The 22,399-nt window shown below is 45.9% G+C and overlaps 1 protein-coding gene and 1 long non-coding RNA gene across 3 annotated transcripts in view; one reads left to right on the top strand and one right to left on the bottom strand.

Moving 5' to 3' along the window:
- Window positions 1-89: 89 nt before the first annotated feature.
- Window positions 90-22,382, bottom strand: LOC126496818 (uncharacterized). Its single transcript, XR_007590457.1, has 4 exons — window positions 22,239-22,382; window positions 19,742-20,199; window positions 9,759-9,831; window positions 90-173 (listed from the first exon to the last, which is right to left on the bottom strand). It is a non-coding gene; the product is annotated as an uncharacterized lncRNA (long non-coding RNA).
- Window positions 21,867-22,399, top strand: part of Slc44a3 (solute carrier family 44 member 3) — a 66,793-nt gene continuing 66,260 nt past the window's right edge. For both annotated transcript variants that reach the window (XM_050134256.1, XM_050134177.1), the window contains exon 1: window positions 21,867-22,021. In XM_050134256.1, the coding sequence (XP_049990213.1) occupies window positions 21,995-22,021 (27 nt within the window). In that variant the 5' untranslated portion in view covers window positions 21,867-21,994. The remainder of the gene's footprint in view (window positions 22,022-22,399) is intronic.

The raw sequence follows: 22,399 nt of genomic DNA, 5'->3' as shown, positions 1-22,399 counted from the left end.
CCAAAAAAAAAAAAAAAAAAAAAAAAAAAAAAAAAAGAAAAAAAAAAAAAAGAAAGAAAGAAAGGGAAATGTCATTAATAATGCCAACTTCCTTCATGCTTTCAGACGTATCCTTTGATACTTGATTCTCTTTGTAATGGCATCCATAGAGCAGGCCAGGTGTCTTCTCTTATCTGTAATTGGGAAAAGAGAAGGAGACAGAGTTCGTCATATACTCCCTATCCCCCAATCCTTCCACATCACATATGGACCCACAGGGAAAGCAGGGGGAAGATCCTCCTGGTCCTCTAATGAATGGTCCTCTGATGGTCCTCTAAGACTAATGAACGCCAGCCAGTGTGCTCCTCACTTCACATCACCAGCCTGCAGGGTTAACAGTAAGCCATGACTCAGGCCATGACAGAATGCCTACGTGATGCTGAGATGGGTGTTTTTCTAAGCATATCTGAGCATACCATGAAGACCTTTGGCACTCCCCACCCTGCCGCCTTCCCAAATAGAAGGAAAGATGCCGTGAACAAGAGAGGAAGCTGGGCCAAAGTCACCATCACACTATCCAATGTCCACAGTATGAAACCCTCCTGCCTGAGATACGGGGCTCGGGGTAGGAGAAGGATTGACTCTGCATCACCAGAGATCCAGTCATGCATTCAAAAACTTTATTGAAATGCTATAGCCTTATGGTGAAAGTGGTGGTCCTTTAAATGTGGTGCAGTCTGGGTTAAATCTTAGCTCCACCTTGACTACCCATGGGACTTCGAGCAGGTAATAAAAGCTCAATACACCCCACCCAACACCTACAATAAGACCCAACAGTTTCCCATAAAAGTGTGGTGGGGATTCAATGATGTTACCAACAGGAGCTCCCAGCAATATGCCCGGCACCTGCTAACTAAATAATGAGTAATAATATATCAAGATATCACTGTTATTCCTACATTCTAAGCCCCACCCTATGTGCTAAGGTTAAAGGGTTTTGTTTTGATTTTCCCCCCTTTTTATTGACCTATACATATTTCTCTACTCCCCTCCCTCCCTTCCCCTCCCCCTCTGCCCTCTCTCTTGGCCCCTCATTCCCAATTTACTCAGGTTATCTTGTCTTTTCTCCTTCCTGTGTAGATCCATGTATGTCCCTCTTAGGGTCCTCTTGGTTGTCTAGATTCTCTGGGGTTGTGGACTGTAGGCTGGTTTTCTTAATTTTTAACTCCTGCACTTAGGCAGTTAAGCAGCTCAGTCTGACACACTAGGATAAGATAGGACCACAAAGCTGTAGGAACAAGGGTTTGGGGACAAAGGGTGAATCGATTCCTAGAAGATGGGATGGCTTTCCGTGAGTCAGTGGGATTTCGTCAGGAGGACAGAGTAGACCAGACAGGCATTCCAGGAAGGATATCAAAGGAAAGAATGGAGTGACTGGCTGCAGGGTGAGGTTTCGCTTTTTTCTCTAGTAGCTTGCAGAGAATGCTTTCTTCTTCCTTCTGGGCTTAGCAAACACAGCCCGGGGCGCTGGACTGATAGATCCTTCTCAAAGATGGAGTGTGTGGGACCCTCCCAGACTCACGGCCGTCTCTCTCACGTGCACCACAGACTGGCGTGCACCCCTTAGTCATCCAATGCATATGAGCCCTAGTGGGAAGGGCAGAATTGCTAATCGCCCAGCAAGGAAAATGGTGAGAAAGAACTCTTTTTGGAAACCAGGCCCAGCCTTCCCAAACGCTTCAGGGAAACCCAAAGTCGCCTGGCAGCTTAGCTGAGGTGGCCCAGCGGCGGGAGCAGAGCCAGCAAGCCGCCCATACAGCTTTTCACCACCGATCCCTGTTTCCTTTGGACGCCAGCCCATCTCCTCAAGTCACACACAAGGTCTAGCGCCAGAAGCGGAGTCACATAGACTGTAACACTTACGAACTTCCAAACACCAGCCTTCGCATCCACGGCTGGCAAGGGCATGGAGGGAGGAATATCGCCCGGTACTGGGGGAAATTCTAGACGCCTTGTATACGTCAAATGTTTACGCATTTGAAGAAAGGGCATTCCAGCCATATAATCACCTCATCACCACAACAGTGTGATCGGGGACTGAAACTTAACTGTATGATGCTCCCTGCATCTTCCTCAACCCCTTATTTCCCGGGACACCAAGCTTTGTATTTCTCCTCAGAAGCTTTGGTAAAGTAGAGAGCAGATGTCAACCCTAGAGCAACAGAAACCAGAGGCGTGGGCAGGAGCAGTGAGTTAGGAACTGGGACTTCTGGAAACAGGCTCCGTGCTCACCCAGGAGCCCTGGAGCCAGAGCTGAGACCTAAGGGAATGCGGAGGGTTGCTACCAGTTGCTGAGGCCGATGGGTGATTAGGCTACCTAGGTAGTTCTTAGAGACAACTCGCAATGAGACTCTCAATGACTTAGGCCATACAACTCCGGGGCAAGACAGTCCTTCAAATGGCTGAGCTGGAATTTCCTCCTAGACAAAATAGGGACTAAATGAGTGTTCTTTGCCAGTAAGGGCAGCCCCTCCTCTCAGTCCCACAGAGAGAACTTGGGCCTATGTTGCCTGAGGAAATCATAACGGAGTACCCTAAGGTTGTCACCTGGCTTAGACACTTCTGAGTCTCCTCAAGTTCCTCCTTGTTGCCTTCATTGCTGCTAAATTCCTAAATTCAAGTCCCAAAGATGAGGTACAAAGCGTGACCCGTGTAAAGGTGAATTTATACTCCAAAAGAAGTACATGACTTTTCCAACCTATACTGACAGGATTCTAGGAATGTGTTTGGGAACGGATATTAAGATTATGGAATGAAGTTAGACAGGCCCTGTTTTCTGTCAGGGTCCACTGAGCAGAGACTCTGGATTTAGTGTTGTGGCTTGGTGAGACAGAAAAGGCTCTAGAAGGATGGTCTGCAAAAAAAAAAAAATGTGCACCAAGAAGGAAAGGTAGTTTTGATGTCACAACTCTGTTTTTCCTTACTTTTTTTTCTTTCTTTTCTGTTTCAGTACTGGAGATTGTACCTCTGGCCCCCCACATGTTAGGCAAACTTTGTAACCCCCCCCCCAGCCCTTTTAAATCTTTTATTTGAGAACAAAGCTCTTATTATATTATCTGGGATGACCTTGAAGTCACTGCGCAGCCCAGGCAACCTGGTAATTTCCCTGCTGGAGGAGGCAACACTGCGTCCCTAGGGGGCAGCAGAGAGCAGTGCTACTGTGGAAGAAGAGAAAGGCGCAGGGCCATGGATCCTATGCCGCCTTCAGCCTGCCTGTTTAGCTGATGCCAAGGGCATAGTTCTTAGAGAATGGCAGGGAACTGTATAACTTTAGCCAGGTTATGACACCGTTGTAGCTGATGCTCAAGATGTGGTTTCATGGGCTGGAGAGATGGCTTAATGGTTAAGAGCATTGCCTGCTCCTCCAAAAGTCATGAATTCAATTCCCAGAAACCACATGGTGGCTCACAACCATCTGTAAAGAGGTCTGGCGCCCTCTTCTGACCTTCAGGCATACACACAGACAGAATAGTGTATACATAATAAATAAATAAATATTAAAAAAAAAAAGATGTGGTTTCATTGCCAGTCACCACATGTCCCATACCACGGTGTCATGTGACTCCTGATCCAGTAACCGCTTCTGTATCAATCGTGCAATGAATGGGATAATTATACATTCACAAGAGAAAAGGAGGAGGAGAAAGAAGAGAAGGGGAAAGAGGAGAAGGAGGAGGAGGAAGAGGAAGCCCTGGCCCTACACCATATACAATTCAAGATGGATCATAACCAAGATTTAAACTGTAAAACTAAAAAACTTCTAGAAAATAAATAGACTCTGTCACCTTGGGTTATGTAAACATTTGTTAGATGTGACACCAAAGGAATGATCAGTAAATTTCTAAGAGTTACGTTGGGCTACATCAAAATCAAGTTTTACTCTTCCAAAGGAGCCATTAAGCAAATTAAAAGAGGGCTGGAGAGATGGCTCAGTGCTTAAGAGCTCTGGCTGCTCTTTAGCCTGCAGGTCCTGAGTTCAATTCCCAGCAACCACACAGTGGCCCACAGTCATCTGTAATGAGATCTAATGCCCTCTTCTAGCCTGCAGGTATACATGCAGGCAGAACACTGTATACATGATAAATTTTTTTTAAAAAAAAAAAGAAAATTAAAAGATGTATTACACAGTCCAAAAAAATAAAAAGATTCACTTTAAAGAAATGGTAAATGTTTGAGGGGATAAATATGGTTAGCCAGTTGTAAACATTATACTCTCTATATAATATTATATATAATATATATTATATAGCATTATGTTTGCATATATGTGCATATGATGTATAGTACATTTGCTATTATAGTACATACTATATATACATATATAAACATTATACTATATATATGTATCAAAACAAATACAAGATTCCCCCAATGGCACATATAATTTTTAAGTCACTTAAAATAAACTTTGAGAAAGAAAATTAAAAGACAAGCCACATTCTAAAGGGAGGTGTTTGCACATCATGTATTTGATAAAGAACTCATCAGGATTTTTACAACATAAGAAGAATAACCCAACACAAAGGAACAAACGGGCCAGAGAGATGACTCAGCCGTTGGGAGCATTTATTGAGAGTCACACCTTTAATCTCAGCGCTGGGGAGGCAGAGGCAGGTGGATCTCTGTGTGTTCAAGGCCAGCCTGGTCTACAGAGTGAGTTCCAGGATAGAAACCCTGTCTTTTAAAAGAAAAAGCAGAGCATTTAGTGATTTTGCAGAGGTTCTGAGTTCTGTTCCCGGAACTCATGTCCCAACTTGTTTCACAAATGTCTGAAACTCCAGATACACACACACACACACACACACACACACACACACACACACACATATGGAGAGAGAGAGAGAGAGAGAAAATGTTTAAAAAAATAAAAACAAAACTGAACTCATCCTTTGGGGCTTGGCTTTTAGTATTATATGCAGGCCTCTTCTATAAGCTTGGACCTGTCAATGCATAAATCATTCCTATTTCGAGAACTGGGACCAAAGCAACTTTGAGCAGGCACCCAGGACTTTGTGGTGTGCCTTTGACTCCCGTGCTTTAACGCCACTGCTGGTTTGTGATTGTTTTATTAGCTCAGACATTAGATCAGAATGGAAGAATCCACGGGAATCTCGGGACAGAAAGTATTCTATCTGGCATGTTATCTTGTTTCTAAACCTGCAGCAATGATGACTTAGATCCAAGACCACTGCGCTCCGAAGACTAGAGTTTATCTGGCGCATCTTCTCACTTCTGAGTCTCGTTCCCCTAAATTAGACAAAGCTTGCGTCCAGCCTCACTTGGAGCCCCTTCTGTACTTCCTCCATATCGGGGCCGAGCTATGGAAGCTCAGGTACATGTGTGTGGGGCTCATTTGGACACATCATACATTCTTCTTTCTTCCTCCAGGGAAGTTAGATGTGGTTCATTGTGTTTTCATTTATTTTCACAAAATGTATAGCCCAAATCAAGACATGATCATGACTGTTTTCCAGGTCTGTAAACTTCAACTTACTTTAGCTGACCGTTAAATTACTATTTCAAATAAGCTGGAGGCAATCTGAGCCAAACCACACTTTATTTACACAAGAAAATTCTGTGCAGAACACGCACGGCTCCGAAAAGCAGCGGCCTCACATTTGTATCTTATTAAAGCTTGCCTCAAGTTCAGAGTAAAACAACCACACCAGCCAGCCTTACAGACCAGGCAATGGTGACACACACCTTTAATCCCAGTAGCCACACTAGTTGCCATAGAAACCAGGCAGTAGCAGTGCACGCCCTTAATCCCAGAACTAGAGAGGATTATAAAATGATAGGGACAGCTCTCAGTCAGTCTCATTCTGAAATTCCTGGAAACAGGATCGCCATTTGGGGCTGAGGTAGAGGTAAGAGCCAGTGGCTGATTGTTTTGCTTTTCTGACCTTCAGGTTGAACCCCAATTTCTGTCTCCTAAAGCCCAGGGAACTACAGACCTTCGCATGGGGGAAGACGCCTGAGCGTGCAAAGGTCTGTAGTTCCCTGTGCTTTGGGTTTTTGTAAAGTCAGGAGGGATGCTCTCTCTACTCCACTCGGTGCATCTAAATTGCTGGGTCATTATCTAGGAATTAAAAGGAGATCCCATAGCCCTGAACACGTATCTTTTGGGTTTTCTAATAAACTGGGTTTTGTGTGCTGCAGGTGAGCATGTACAAATGATGAAAACGAAACAGAAGCCCAAACCTTCCAAAGAAGGGCTCAGAGTGATTGTCTGTGGCAAGCATCATCTTGCCAAATAGTTATTACTCATGAGCCTGACAGTGGCCCGCATTCTTTCTAGAAATAGACTTTCCATGAAAAAAAAAAACACAATGCGTTGTCGTTTTATGAGGTACAGCTACAAAGGAAATTATTTTTGTCCTCTTAGGCAGTTTTTTTTAGTCCCACATGAAACCAAATAGTTCATGGGGGGAAAAAGGGGAACCCAAACATCCGGAAATTGCTGACGTTTCTCTTCCTCTGGATTACATTTTTGAAAGACCTTTTCCTATTACATAAACCTATATTCTGTAACCAGGGGTGTCCAGTAATGAGTGTCTCAGCTTGTAGAAACCAGTGATCATCAACTGAAGTTTCCAAGCCAGACTAAAAATAAAGACAGAGATCACACCGCCCGACGAATACTTGGTCCACTTTAGAACACATTGTTTTGTGGCACTCCTATCTGTCTGAGGAACTGAGTTGGAAAGCAGTGACAGGCAGCAAGAGAACTTGAGCTGCAAGAGGAAAGGAAGATCCAACAAGCTCTAGGAAGCTCTAGCTGTTTCACATCCTGAAAGTGCAACCCGGAGTAAGACAAAACAAGCGCAGCTGCTCCATCCTTTCTCTGGCATAGTAGAGCAATGATATCCCCTGCTTCCAGATAGCAGGATCCAAGGAGGTGCGAGCCCAGAGTTTAACGCATTGTCTGCCCTACAGCAAGCACTATGGAGGTCGGCAAGGGGGAACTTTCGCTCCCACACTTCCCAAAGAATGGAACAGTGAGGTGAAAACAGAAAAGAGGCCATGTATACACAACAGAAGCACATAGTTTTGCCTGCTGACCTGGCCAGATAGCGGGGCCTTTTAGACGTATACAGAACTTGAGAACACATCTGAGTGATTCTGAACTCACGCATCAGTTGGTTTTCTACCCAAGGTCTTCATTAGGCGGCTAGCTATAACGCTCATTTCTTTCAGCATACAGGCTGAAATGCCACGGCGTTGTAATAGTAAAGTGGTTATAATTTAAAACCTATTTCTATGTCAATCTTAGATCTTTCCTTTATATCTCTTTTTTTTTTAATGATTATCGGCTAAAATCTCCAATGACAGATGAAGCCTTTATCCCATCTACCTGTGAGCTTCCTTTCCACTCAAAACACATGGATGATCCTAAGATATAAATCCCCACCAGCTGTGGTCCACGTTTAGCACATCTACTTCACATAGATGAAAAAAACCTGGAGGAAAATCAAAAGGACCATCGAGTGACATTTTCTGAGCACATAGTTCTCAAAGAGTGATTCCTGGGGCCAACAACCAAAACTCTGAGTCCTACTAGCTAGACTCGGAAGCACAGCAGTTCTGAATTACTAGAAAGCCCAGAACTAGAGGGGCCACTCGGGTGTGTCCTGAGGATGCTATTTATTCACCTAATCCCAAGAAGTAGTAATCCCTTTCCCTTGCATCCCACCTTGAGAAGTAGGTGGGAGATTCCCAGAGTCACCATCTTGCCCCAGCTACAGGAAACTGAAAATGAGAAGGCAGGAGAGCAATGAAGGTGAAGCCAAGGCTGCAAAAGCTCTTCTGTCACAGGAGACAACCGCCAAACAAAGGAAAGACAAGTTACGCCATGAGCGGGGAGTTCGACGTGCCCCCAATTCTGCACAAGCCTACTGCCTTCTAGGCAGTGTTCTTTGGCCTACATCATGACTCCTGACACACATCCCTTCCCATCAAGAAGAACCACAACATCCTCAGTTCTGAACAAGGTCCGTAATGCCGTGGTCCCAAGGACTGTCTGTCCCTCAGGAATTCCCAACATTGCACCTCTATTTTTAGGGACAACACTCATGGCTTACGTGATACATTTTCAGATGGCCAATAAGACGCTCTTGTTTTTTAAGATTTGCATAACGTTAGGTCCAACACAGATGAATAACTTGCAGTGAGTTTCATTGGACAAGAATTTTAGGGCTTCCCTAACCACGGTTTATCCACAGCGTTGTTCGGAACTGTACACCAGAACATGTTTCGTGCAAACATCATGTTTTCCCAACTCTCTTGGGCTTTGGCCCCCACTTCCTGCCACTGTGAACAGGATGTGACCCAACAGGATATAAAACTCCCTTGTTTTCTGCTCTGAATGACCGATGTCTGAGTTTGACGACTTGATCGTTGACCTCGGTCTAGCGAGCACAGAATGGCAAGAGGAAAATTCAGTGACTTGAGTCGAAAAGGCCTCTGTGTCGGCTAGGCTTCCCATGCTTTCTCAAGTGGGTGGTAGTGTCCTTCCCTTTGACAGGTAGGTCCAGTGAGGAGTGGAGCCTAATAGCAGATCTGTCTTACGTCTCTGCCAAGTGAGCCCTTTACCGTGTATAGGTGGCAGGGAGCCCAGGCCCATGCCCTCACAGCCTATCTGCTGGGTCTCCTGAGGTCTTGGATGTTGGTCTGCACGGCTGCATGAGGATATCTCTTTCTAACAGCTCTGTCTTGCACACAAAGCCTGGGGACCGGTCAGGACCCCACCGTGTCTACGATCATGTCTACGATCATGCTGGTGTTTTCGCTAGAGTTGGCAGAGCTGTAAAGGGCTAATTCCCTGGGTTAGGGTCAGAGCTTTGTCTTCCTCATCACACATCCTAAGGAGCAGCGGCAGAGGAAGCTGGAAGCTAGGGAGTAGCCAGGGATGGCCAAGGGCTGACTCAAGAGAAGTGCAATGGGAAGGCGAGGCTAGCCCCCTTCCGCTCAGCGCTAGCCCCACTGAGGCTTGCATCACGCGCCATTTTTCTGCATCTGGGAGCTCGTTTCCATCTGCCAGCTCTCCTGGTGCTTGAGCTAACCGCTGGATGCGGGCTTTGCTTCTCTGGGACAGTCCTGTGACAGACGACAGTACCTGGAGAGTCACTGGGGACTGTCCCTCCTGTACACACACGACAGAGAAGCAAAAGAGAGGAGAGGGGGAAAACGCTCTATTTCGGCTTGGTCTTCTTGAGCTGTGGGGGCAGAAGTCTCACAGGTCAAGCTGGCAGACCACGGCCTATCCTCTCCCATTTTCCCTAAGCTTCCCCCAGAGTGGTTTTGGGACAGCAAATAATGGATTTCTATGAGGAACCAGCATCAGTAATAGAAAGATGCCTCTGTTTTATTACAAAGATGGACAGAAACAAGCAAGGGACTTCGGGAGCTTTGATTTGTGCAGCTAACAGTTTATAGGCCAGAATTTATTACTTGACCCTAAACTGACCTTCACATAACTATGATCGTTTAGAACACGGTGCTTAGACAAACAGTCTATTAAAATCCAGTTAGGAGTTGCTAAACTCTCTTGTTATTTTTAGTATAAACAATAAATGTTCCTAACAAGAAATAGTCATGAAAGAATCACGTGCTGGAGAACCCAGAAACAACAGCGCGAATGTCGACTGCCTTCCCAGTCATGCGATCATGCGCTGACCAGGGTTCCTGGTGGGCTGCTATACATACGTGAACTGCGGTACCTACTGTACGGTGAACTGCTGGCCCCCTCTCCAGTTCCACAGGTCAGGATTGCACGTTCCACACAGTAGACTTCTGGAAAACATTAAAGCTGAACAGAGTGACTCCTGGAAGTAACACGAGCTTAAAATCAGAACTCTGACAATTGTACAAAGATGCACAGAGCATCCACTTCGTTTGTTTATTCAGATGCTTCTCGAGGAAATTTTAAAATAACCATCAAATTTGAAAGCATATCAAATCGAGTTTCTTTTGTAATGTAAGCATTACACAAATCTCTAATTTACAATAACTATCTAGAACGGTTTTTCTCACCTTTGGCCGTGCATGCGACTCATGATTGAAACTCCAGAACTTTGAGACACTGAGGCAAACAATAGCATGTGTTTAACCTGAGAAACATAGTGAGTTCAAAGCTAACCTGAGCTTTGTTGCAAGATGCTGTCTTTAAAAGGGGTGGGGGATAATCCAGGAGTAAGGGTCTTTTTAATCCCAGCACTCAGGAGAAAGGGGCGGACTGATTTGAGAGGTTTTTGTTTGTTTGTTTGTTGTTTGTTTGATTGGTTGGTTTTGGTTTTTTGAGACAGGGTTTCCTTGTGTACCTCTGGCTGTCCTGGAACTCACTCTATAGACCCAGGCTGGCCTCAAACTCACAGAGATCTGCCAGGCAGACTGATCTTTGAGTTCAATGTCACTTTGGTTTACATTGTGAGTTCCTGGACAGCTAGAGCTACACACAATGAGACCTATCTCAAAAGAAAGGGTGTGAAGGGGAGAAAGGAAGGAAGGAAGGAAGGAAGGAAGGAAGGAAGGAAGGAAGGAAGGAAGGAAGGAAGGAAGGAAAAACTTTAAAAAAATCCACAGAAACAAAAACAAACATAAAATGAAAAAGTGGGGGCTGAAGAGGTGATTCATCAATTAAGAGCGCTGTTCCTCTAGTCAGGACCTGGATTCGCTTCTCAGTGCCCACATGGCTGCTCCTAACTCTGACACCCCTTCTGGTCTCTGTGTGCTCTTGGCACACATGACGAGCACCTACATACATGCACGCATACAGGTAAAACACTCCTACCATTAAAAAAAAAAGAAATGAAAAAAAAGTAAACAAAATTTCCATGTAACAAAATGCAGTGCAGCCATTTAAAAAGCGAGCTAGGTTTATAGCTATTGCTGTGGAAGGACTTGGCTCAGTTGAGGAGAAGAAGCTGGGAGTAGACAGCAGTGCAGGGCAACCTCGCTCGCCTCGGTGAAGCCATAGCTGTGAACTGTTTGGCATTGGGGAGAAAGGGTGTTACACCCTACATCTTGGGCTCACGCGTCCCGACTTTGCCGCTTTCCAGCTGTGTGGCCTTGGTCAAGCAACATACGCTCTGGGGGCTGGAGAGATGGCTCAGCGATTAAGAGCATTGCCTGCTCTTCCAAAGGTCCTGAGTTCAATTCCCAGCAACCACACGGTGGCTCACAACCATCTGTAATGAGGTCTGGTGCCCTCTCTGGCCTTCAGGCATACACGCAGAAAGAATAATACATAATAAATAAATAAATAAATATTTTTTTAAAAAAGAAAGAAACATAAGTTCTCCAGAAAATGATTTCTCTGAAGCGAGCCGAGTTAACTCAGGCAAAATCTTCCTCTTCGGAAACCGCAGCTCTGGCAACACCAGAGAAGAGTCCTGTCACAGAGAGCAGGAGTGGGCACTGCGACTCTCATGTCCTCCCTTAGACAATCTAGTACTAACACCAGTAAAGCCAGCATACAACTCCAAAGTATAGGATTCTGTCTTAGGGTTCCGACATTGTTTGAATTCAATCATTAAATGGTTCGGGGTTGAAACAAATAATACAAACTCAAGAATAACAGTGGTGGCCTGTTCTAGCCAGAGCTCACTCGCTTCTTTACAGAGATAAGGTTTGTGGGATTTTTGCCCACATAAATAGTGGCCTCTGCTCTGGAATCCATTGCCCTGATTTTGGAATTTCTGGCACTTTTGCAAGTCCTACCAAGACCCAGCTTCCCCTCCTTCTCTAAAAATGCTGTTTGCTCTCACTTGATCATCTGCACCCGCACCAAGGCCCATTTCCAGTAAACTGTGTTCTGGCATAGGCTCAGAGCATTCCGCGTTCTTATAGGAGACTTTTCAATTGCGGGCCTCCTGATCTGACGATGACATTCTATCCAAAGAAAACAGTTCAAACTGAGCTGTTCCGTTTATCCACGCAGTACAAGCAGGGACCTTAGCTGGTGCCGTGTGTGGGTGGGGAGACTCATTACTAAAGACAACGGGGAATTACAGAAGTGAACGGAGAAGGGCTTTAGATCTTCTATTGTTTCTCCATTAGGGATCCATTATTAACATGTTACTAAGTTTCCTTCCAGGGTTTTTCTTCCGGTGTTATTTTAGGTGGTGGTAGTCATGCTGGTAGACGCGAGCGAGAAAACTGCTTTTTCACTGGGCCTGCCTCATAAACGTGCATCATACTCTGACATCTTCAAAAATGTGTGCATAATAGACAGCGCCTTTGTGGGTAATTTATGCATTTCTGAAGACATTCGTGGGGTTTTCAGGTTTTAATTATCACGAATAGATATTTTTCATTCTAAAAATTTTATGCATAAAATTACGCTGTGTGTCTGAAGGGAGTGATGTACACACAAGCCCATACGGGTGTGCATGCCTGCGGGGTCAGAGGGGAAGCTCAAGCTTTCTAGGGTTCTTGATGGACTGGCCAACACATCAGACACTCTCTGCCTCCCCTTCTCCGGCGCTGTGATGGCAAGCACGTGCTCTGAGCCTGCTTCTCATGTGATCAATAAAATAAGCTCAGGTCGCGACGCCTGCAAAGCGCTCCACTGATTGCGCAATCTCCCGAGCCCAGAATGTTTGTGTTCATAAAATTACTTCAGCTTGGTCATGTGTAGAATTTTTAAAAAGTGAAATGTGTCCAAGATCGTGAAATGAACGTGGAGGTTTTGACATTTATTTTATTCTATTTTTAGGCTTTTGTATGTGAGTAGTATATTTAGACCTTTCCACTCCACCATCTCTGTTCCTCCTCCTAATTCCCTCTAAGTTCACGGCCTCTTGTTCTCTAATTATTATTGTTATGTGTGTGTGAGTGTGTGTGTGTAATACAACCTGATGAGTCTGTTTAGTGGTGAGGTGGTTGCTGATATATATGTACATCTGACTCTGTTTTCTAGTTACTTATAGCCACTGGGGCATCATAAATTAATGTAATTATTTAAAATAATATTTTATTAATTCTTTCAGAATTTAGATACATTTTGATGATATTTTCCTCCCTCCCCTAGTTCCTCCCAAATCCACTCCTGCCTTTCTAACCACTTGACTTCATATCCTGTCTCTCTTTAAACCCATTGGGTCCAGTCTGTGTTGCCCAAATCCTCTTTGGTGTGTCCTGTCCTGTAGTACAGTCAACTTCCCGGGGTCACACCCTTGAAGAGAACTGACCTTTCCTCTATCCTAACCTATTCAGTGCCAATAACTCCTCAGCCAAGGGTGGGCTTCATGCCCACTCACAGTGTGTATTCATTTGTCTATAGTTACATCCCCAAAATGATTTAAATCAGTTTATAAAAAATTATAAACTAAATTGTATTTTATATTTACTTACAGCTTTATATATAAGTAATTTTATATTTAACATAACTTTATATGCAAAATTGCCATTTAAATTATAAATTAATTATAAGTTAAACAATTAAAATTAGAAAAATTCAGTTAGAATGGAAACGTAAGAACAACAGCAGCTAGCATTACTGAACACTTGGTTGTATCAGTTGTAAGTCCACCACAGATAATCACATTTAATTCCCTCAGCAAAGCATTAGGTACTGTTCTGCCAATTTATAGATAAGAAAACTGAGGCCTGGAGAGCTGGTCAATGGTCCAGTAAAGGATAGAGCAGATATTCCATTCTCTCTTCTTACTGGTCGATGAGGGGAGAGAGGAAGGTGGGGAGGTGAGCATTGTCCATAAGAGACACACAATCCAGTCCCTTCCGGATCTCAGCACACCTATTCCCCACACTGTCGCCAGCATTTGGATCACCTTAGTTTGAGATGTCATGGCTAAAGTATAGGTGTCAACAAATGTGATAGCTCTGTTATCTGCATTTAAAATCTGGAATTGGAGCCAAGGAGCAGCGGACAGCACCTGTAGTCTCAGCCCACGGAGGCAGGGAGATCTCACACTGGGGCCAACCAGAGCCACTTAGCGAAACCCCATCTCCAAAATCAAGCAAACTATCCTGGGGTTGGACGCTTCCGTGTTCACAGCTTCCACAGGTTCGTGTGTCTTTTGTGAAGTGGTCACGTCTGTTGCCCGTTTTTCTGTCCCCCACAGCTTTTGTGATCATGCTTTGGGATAAAGACACAAGAATTTTGGAAATATTACAGAAAATAATGATATCTTCCTTAATTTTGAATTCGGATGGATTTATGTCCCATAGTCGTGTGTTTCCTCTGAATTTTTGCATCATTGGGAAGCTCATCCGGGATCTTCTAGGAACTTAACAAACATTGCTATTTATATCCACAAGGTTTCCTAGGAATGAGTCACACTTTGGGGACTGTGACTGAACTGGAAACACGCAGTGCTTCTCTGTCTGTAGTTGTTGTTTACAATTTATTTAACTTACTGTTTGCTGTTAATTTAATCTACTTGTGTCTATGTGAAAATTTGCTCTATCAATAGTTCATTTCATTTATTATTTGTGTATTCTTTCACCTTATGACACATTCTGGATTCTTGCGAGTGTCATATACAGGATCTTGAGGTCCCTGAAGTGGCTCCCCAGAACTGAACCTTGTCCTCACTGATGTAGCTACAAACTGTCTCCAGCCTGATGGTCCCCCTGGACCGGGTTTTCTCCCACCCTCCTGTTCTCGAAGCCACTTATAAAATAACCATTCTGAGGCTTAATAATAATTGCATACTCTTTGGCCTATTACCTTAGACTTTTTATTAATTAACTCCTATATCTTAAATTAACCCATTTTTATTCAGCTAAATTGGAAAGTAGCCACACTTTGGCAAGGCTCATCTTTCCGGGCCCGGTGGGGGCTTCTTTCCTCATAACTTGTCATAACCTGGAATTTCATTTCTAGCACACTGATTCTCTCTTCTTTCGCTCCCACGAGGGTTTCACTTTGGATCCCGTTTTCCTAGAGAAAACCACACTCAAACATAACACAAGATGACTTCTATCTCGTGTTGCCGAGAAACCGTGGCTCGCCTTTCATTAATTAGACAATTAGAAGCAGGTTTACCCAGGAGGCCGGGGGTTCTGGCTAGCAGGGTAAAGTTCACCAACCACGCACTCTATCTGGTAAATAACTCCTTAGAATGCAGGGGAGGCCATGTGCTCTGCATAAAGTTAGCTGGCTCCATCTTTTGGGTTTAATTGTGAGGCCAAAGAGCTGAGTGGAAGCCAGGGAGCAGGGCTGGGACTTCAGGTGCTGGGGGTCAGACTTCCGGCATTTCCAGCTGCCTTTCCTGTCTTTCCTGAAGCCAGCCCGCCTCAGGAGACTGACTGCCTGTGCCAGCTAGCACCAAGTGTGAAGCTACCCTTCCACCTCAGAACCTGGAGCTCTCAGCCGGGCCTGACAGACAGCCCTCTCGTTGATTCTCTGTGTTGCCTTTGCATTTGCAGACCAGCTGCAAGCTAGAGCCCTTCTGCAGCGTTGCCATGTGAAATGCCCCTGCCGCGTCCCTAAAGCCACTCGATGTCGCTGAAGGGATATTCTGTCTATGGGATCAGTCAGTGAGAACATGACCCTCTAGCGTCTGATATTGTCCACTGTTCAGACTTTGCAGCCTATTGTCCCCCATCAGTTAAGAGGTGCCTGCCAAAGCCTCAGCACAAAAGGGCCATTACAGTCTCCAAGATGGCCTGAAAGCAACTGCCCCCCAAATATATTGCAAATCGTTCATGCGCATACGTGAGATTTAATTCTAACATCTTTGCGTCCAATACTAAGAAGCAGGAGAACTGCCCTGGTTTTGTGTTGTTTATATTTAGTAGAGCTTTCAATATCTTGGTGTGGTTTTTTTTTTTATTTTTAGATGCAAGCTTTTGCAAACAAATCATAAATCATCAAACTATGGAGAGAGGCTCTGGAGAGAGGGTAGGGGTGGGAAATCCTTCACTAATCCTCTCGGCTAACAGAAGGGGAGGGAGTGTCCTTGTTTAGAAACCATTCTGAGGGAAGAGAAATGGTTACGTGGTTAAAAGAACTTGCTACTCTTCCAGAGGACCCAAGTTCATTTCTCAGCACCCACTTGGTGGCTCATAGTCATCTGTAACTCCAGTTCCAGAGGATCTGACCACTCTCTTCCGACCTTCATGGACACCAGGCATGCACACGGTGTCTATACATACATACAGGCAAAATACTCATATACATGAAGTAAAAATAAATACTCAGAAAATGAAATGGTTCAACCAGGCATTGTGGTACACGCCTTTAATTCCAGCACTCGGAAGGCAGAGGCAGGCGGATCTCTGTGAGTGAGACCAACTTGGTCTACAGAGTACAAGGGCAGCCAGGGGCTGTTACACAGAGAAACCCTGTCTCGAAAACAAATAAAGAAACAAACAAAAGAACAAACAAACAACAAAAATCTCCAAATGCTGAGGTGCTGGGGGACTGGGATGTCTACGTGTAAACTTTAGGGAGGGGCAGAACTCAGTTAACAGATAAATCAACTTCGGTTCTCCAGAACAGCTGCTCACCAGCCTGGAACTCCCACGATTTCACAGTGCGGGTGGAACTTCCTCCCTGGCCCTGGACGCCCCCATTGGAAGCTACAGCAAACGGAAGATGTGTGACAGGCTGGGAGGCGGAAAGGACAGAGGAACTTCCTCTCTACAGGTTTGGTTTCCCACTACCTAATAGATAAAGTCAGCATATTGCACGCACGGCAGGACTGAGCCAGATAATACGACCTCAACAGCAGTATGTTTTAGAGCAGAGTTTTCACAGTGGTATGTTTGGGGAGCCCTGGAATATGCCAAGTTAACGTCATTCCAGAAGGTTCTGCCCTGAGGCCACAGCATTAAAGATGATGAGCAAGCTCTCTGGGGTCTTATGCCCCCCCAAGAGACCCGTATGAACACAGCTGCCCCTGAGTCAACAAAGTAATTCACTAAATAGCGTAGACAAACCGACCCACTTACTATAAATGGAAGGCGCCTGTTTGATATCTTAGTTAACTAAATCTTCCAGAAAGCATTTAACACCATCAGGAAGTTGCTGAGATTGCTTGGGGCCCACTTACATAGTGGACGTAGAACAAGACTCACTCTAAGTTGGCCGTGGCAGGGACAAGGAAACTGTAGCTGATACAGGATACGTTAAATTTGGCCCGACTCACACAGCTGGCGCGCGTTGGAGTCTGGACTCAAGGCTGAGTTTGCCTAAACTCACATCCTCCTAGACAATGATGTAAGGCATCGTTTAACTAGTCCCAAATAGTGCTGAGTTTCGTAACATGTTAGATACGCTAGACAATTTAAAGAATGTAGAAGCTCCATCTATTTAATAGCTTTTGACAGTACATATACAGCGTTGAAGTAAACATCTATAGAGTATAAGAGCTGCCTCGACTTTTTTGTAATATTAGTATTTAATATGTAAATAACAGAAATATAGATAAGAGACCATATCTAGCTCAGAATCCATGAAAAAAAATGTAGATGGTCTAGTTTTTTTAACAACACAGCCACTGGCTTACAGTGCCATCTGCTGTTAGAAAGTGGTAATTACATTAGCCCTCACAGGATTTTTCAAGTCTCGTGGAGGATGGAGGATGCCAATCTATGAAAAAAAATTGACTCATGCTATAATATAGCTCGTGTAAAACACAGATATGGACGAAAGGGGAAATAATCACTATAGAGCTATAGGAAGATAGCATTGTAGAGGAACGGCACTGCCGTCGCTGTGGTGAGAACCTGCACAGATCTTCTAGATAAGGGTTTATGCATAGTTCACCCCCTTTCCATTGACCTCGCCAGAGTCCTGTCTCTTTTTTTCTTTTCTAGAATTTTTCCTTCAAAGAATAAGCCTTAGTTTTAATTGGTCCTCTCTCCCCCACTTTTTTTTTCTCCACCTGTAATTTAATTGCTTTGGGCATTTAGTTTTCATGCAAATACCATGGGTTTTTAAATCATAGGTTTTCAGAGCTGGGGAAAAGGTAGAATCTGGCTGTCCATTCTCATTTTACAAAGAAGGCCAGAGAGAAGGGAACCCAGCCTCATGCTCTCCAGCTGACCTAGGTTTTCATATCTACAACAATGAGTCTTCCTCTGTGAACGCCAACACAGGCCTCTGCCCCCCTTCTTTTCTTCTTGGCTTCACTTCACAAAGAACAGAAAAATGTTGATGAATTGCGAACTTCAAGATAATTCAGTGAATGTCTCCTGAGAAGGTCTCCATGTAGGACTTTTTAAGGCAGAGCCAAGTGGTGGGGTGGTTAGCGGCTGCCCTGACTCTGCAGCTCTACGCATTCCCTCCAAATGGACGGCTTGCTGTTGGATGCGGAGGAGAATAAGGCACAGGTGACCTGCGAGTTAACCCTGCCTGCCACCGTGGTGGAGGGGAAAGATGCCTGCAAGTTGGAAAAGCATGCTTCTGGGTATGTCTGGGAAGGTGCTTCCAAAAAAGGACTAAGAGGAGAGAGCCCACTTTGAACGTGGACTTCTCGAACCACAGGCAGAAGCTCAGATGGAACAAAGAGGGGAGAGGAGAAAAGCCCTGATTCTTTCTCTTTGCTTTCTGGTCATCATAGCGGGCTCTTCATAACCGTGATGGACTGAAACCATAAGACAAAGCAAATCTTTCCTCTGTTAGGTTGATGTTTGTGTGCGTTATTTATCTCAGCGATGAAAAGCTCACTGAAACATAGCCAAATGCAATAAAACTTTAGGGAATCAAATGTAAGCTGTTTTTATAGAAACGTCCTCATATATTAACTAAAATTACTGAGATCTCTATGAGATATCTGGTAAGAAGCCAAAGCAGATGGTATCTTTGTTTTCCAACAGTCATGAGATGCCAATGCAGTCTCGCTTTTCAGAGTAAACAAATGGACTCCGCCAGCCATGATGTTTATCCAACTGGACAAAGAAAGTACAGGCCTGAGGTCAGCACGAAGCTGGCATGTGACTGGGAGGTGGCAGTCCTGCCCTTCACATGCCGCTTCCGCACCCCCCACAAACCGTGTGCCGCTTCCGCATCCCCCACAAGCCGTGTGCCGCTTCCGCATCCCCACAAACCGGACTTTCTCTCCGCCAAGACCGTCGATTCGAATGGGATCCGGTAGCGAACATCCATAGCTAATGAGGGCGTTATTAGTCCTGAGTCCTCTTTCAGAGTCATTTGTAATGTAAGTCTTCCTTCAATATAGATTCAAAGACTTTTTTTGTCTATTTAGGAAATTATAGGTGGGATTGATTAGTGGGGAAGACACAGGAAAGGAGGGGTTTCCAAGTGCCTTGTAAATAATTTCTCCCTCTCTAACACTTGGCATATTTCATAAGAAAGCACCTTCCAGCACTAATAACTGTATAGATATGCCAAAACCTGTCTGCCACAAGGTGTTTTCTCCAGTAATCATCTCTGGGTCTAACGCCCCTCAAGACCGGGCTCGAAAACCACAAACAATTGCCCTCAAGACTGTGGTGGCACCCGCCTTTAATCCCAGCACTCAGGAGGCAGGCGGATCTCTGTGAGTTCGAGACCAGCCTGGTCTACAAGAGCTAGTTCCAGGACAGGCTCCAAAACCACAGAGAAACCCTGTCTCGAAAAACCAAAAAAAAAAAAAAAAGACTGCCTCAAGCTTTCTGTTAGAACTCTCAGTCTCTCAGTGTGCACTTAGGAAGAAAAAATGGTTTCTCGAGATCGGTGTGTACCATCCAAAGTTTGAGTAAGAGACGTCTGAGAGACAGGCGTACTTACTTGGTGAATGAAAGGAGGGAATTTCACCCAGCCATTCATACGTCCGCAGGCCATTCAAATGTGTGAGACCAGAGAGCGGTTACAATGCACCTTCTGCCGCTCCTCCAGTCACTCAGCCGCCTTCAGCTACGCCTCCTCTCCCGCTTATTCCACACGGTGACTAAATGGTACCAGGAAGCGTTCGTTCTAATCGTTAAGTTCTCCGTGCCTAATAGAACTCTTGGTTCTGGTTTCGTCATTGTTTTTTCTGCCTCGCTGTGACTGTCATACCCAGCTCTGCAAATATAAATATGCATGTAGTGTGTGTTTCAACCTCTCCGTCCATCTGTTCCAGTGAGAACTTGTTTCCGATGCTGTGATTCAACTGTGGTCTTTCTGGGGCAGTACACTGTCTGCTTGGGGAGTGCAGGGACAGGTGAACTCGGGCCTGCGGGTTCCAGCTACTCGCTCTGAGAAGCCTGCATTCAGGAAAGTCCTGAGAGTTAGGAGCAGCCTAGAAGGATTTCCACCCCATACACCAGAGATCCATTAACTGTCATTCCCTTTTACCCACCACTTGATTATTTTTTATATATTTGTATTGCCGTTTTAGATTTTTATACATATTTGCAAAATATTTTACTTGTTTATTTTTGGTTTTTCGAAACAGGTTTCTCTGTAGCTTTGGAGCCTGTCCTGGAACTTGTAGCTCTTGTAGACCAGGCTGGCCTCGAACCCACAGAGATCCGCCTGCCTCTGCCTCTGCCTCTGCCTCTGCCTCTGCCTCTGCCTCTGCCTCTGCCTCTGCCTCTGCCTCTGCCTCTGCCTCTGCCTCTGCCTCTGCCTCTGCCTCTGCCTCTGCCTCTGCCTCTGCCTCTGCCTCTGCCTCTGCCTCTGCCTCTGCCTCCCGAGTGTGGGGATTAAAGGTGTGCCAGCACTACCGCCCGGCCTTGCAAAAATATTTTGATGATATTCACCCCCAAATCCTCCTCCTAACTACATCGACAAGGCTCAGAGAACATTCCGGAAGAGGAGTCAGGGAAGACTGTAAGAGCCAGAGGCCAGGGAGGACCAGGGCAAAATAATATCTCCTGAAACACCGCCGGGTCCTTGGCAGTTAGGAACTTGGAGTCATTGCGGTTGCCTGCTCCAAACCTTCGCAAGAACAAACCAGTCAACACTGGCATATGGAGGGAAGACTGACTGGCTAGCCTACGAGCTGGGCTGCCGACAGTTGATAGCTTCTGCTCAGGAGGGAGAGCCTGTCTTCTTGAAGAGTGTGGATGGCCCCTGGTGGGTCGATCCTGCTACCGTGGACGGCCTCACTTACAGAAGCACACTAGCTGTACAAGCTGGACTTGCTCCCTTTCTATTGCTTTACTGTTTAGTGCTGTAGGAGACCAGGGAGCTAGCAGCCTGAGGGCATGGAGGGGCCAGTAGCTGAGCTGGGGATGAAAAGGTAGAGAGATTGAGAAGGTCCTCTGCAGTTGTTTTTAATTCCTCTCCTCGGCAGCGCTTTTGTACCCACCCGAGTGTCAAAAACTCTTGTCACCTGGGACGTACACACCCGGGGTACTTCAAAGAATGCCCACAGTAAAGTCAGGTGATGAGGCAGAGTAAGAGAGAAGTGAACCCCCACCCCACATCCCACACCCACACACAGACTAAGTCAGTCCTTGGTCTCTGGGGACTTTGTCCCTGTTGAGTTCCTGAGACTCAAGCTTCTGAAAGACTCTGGGCAGAGACTGCAGCCTTGGAGAAATAGCAGATGGAACGGTAGGCACCCTTGACAGCCCTTGACAGCGTGTCTCCCTGAGCACCACCTCCGGTCCTGCCCCAGCCTCCTTCGATAACAACTCGCAACTAGAGGCTTGTCACAGAATAGCTGGTGAGGGTTCTGCACACAGAAAGCACCGGTTACCTGTGTGTGACACACCCCTTCAAGCTCCCCGCCCTCGGGGGTTGATCCCAGAGGCCTCACTTCCTACTCCAGGCCCTGACAGCCCGCGGCTGGCGCACAGTAGTCAGGTGCACTTCCTGGGAGCCCGGACTGCGCGGGTGCCACCCAAGCTCCCAGGAGAGCGACAGAGGAGAGGGCGGGCCTGGGGCGGAGTGGGGAGTGGGGGGAGGGGGGTAATCAGCGCCCTCTGCCGCTAGGCGGCGCTGCGCCCTGCCCGCCCTGCCTGGGCCACCTGGGCCGGCCGCTGCACCTCTGTCCGGTGTGCACCGCGGCCACCAAGGCTGCCAGTCCCCGACCTAGCTACCGAGTGTACCATGCAGTGCCTGGGCGCCGAGTACTTGGTAAGGGCGACAACCTGGGCCCCAGGGAAACGGCCTCTGCCGGCACCTGCACAGGCAGGACGCTTCCGCCTCCCATGTCCCTTGGGGATCAAGTCTCTTCTCCGCGACACCGCTCCTTTAAGGACACCTGGCCCGGAGGACACCCCCCTCCCCGTACATAAATATCGGCCGAGGTCAGAAAGACACAAGGGACTAGAGGGGAGAAGGGTGCCCTTACCTCCAGTTGAATTTGGCACCCAGAGGACTTCACACCCACCCTTCAGGTCTCCCCAGGAGAAAGAGTCAGGTGACAAAGTTGAGTTACTTTAAGCAGCCTTCTTTGGATTCGGTTGATTCCACCTGTTTCTCTTCCTTTTCTCAACTCCCCATTCTTCTGGT

Source organism: Alexandromys fortis, unplaced genomic scaffold (assembly GCF_014885135.2).
Source record: "Alexandromys fortis isolate MF-2015 unplaced genomic scaffold, M_Fortis_MF-2015_v1.1 scaffold_19, whole genome shotgun sequence".
Lineage (NCBI taxonomy): Eukaryota > Metazoa > Chordata > Mammalia > Rodentia > Cricetidae > Alexandromys > Alexandromys fortis.
The sequence above is the reverse complement of the archived record's forward strand: the minus strand, read 5'-3'. Positions and strand labels throughout refer to the sequence as shown.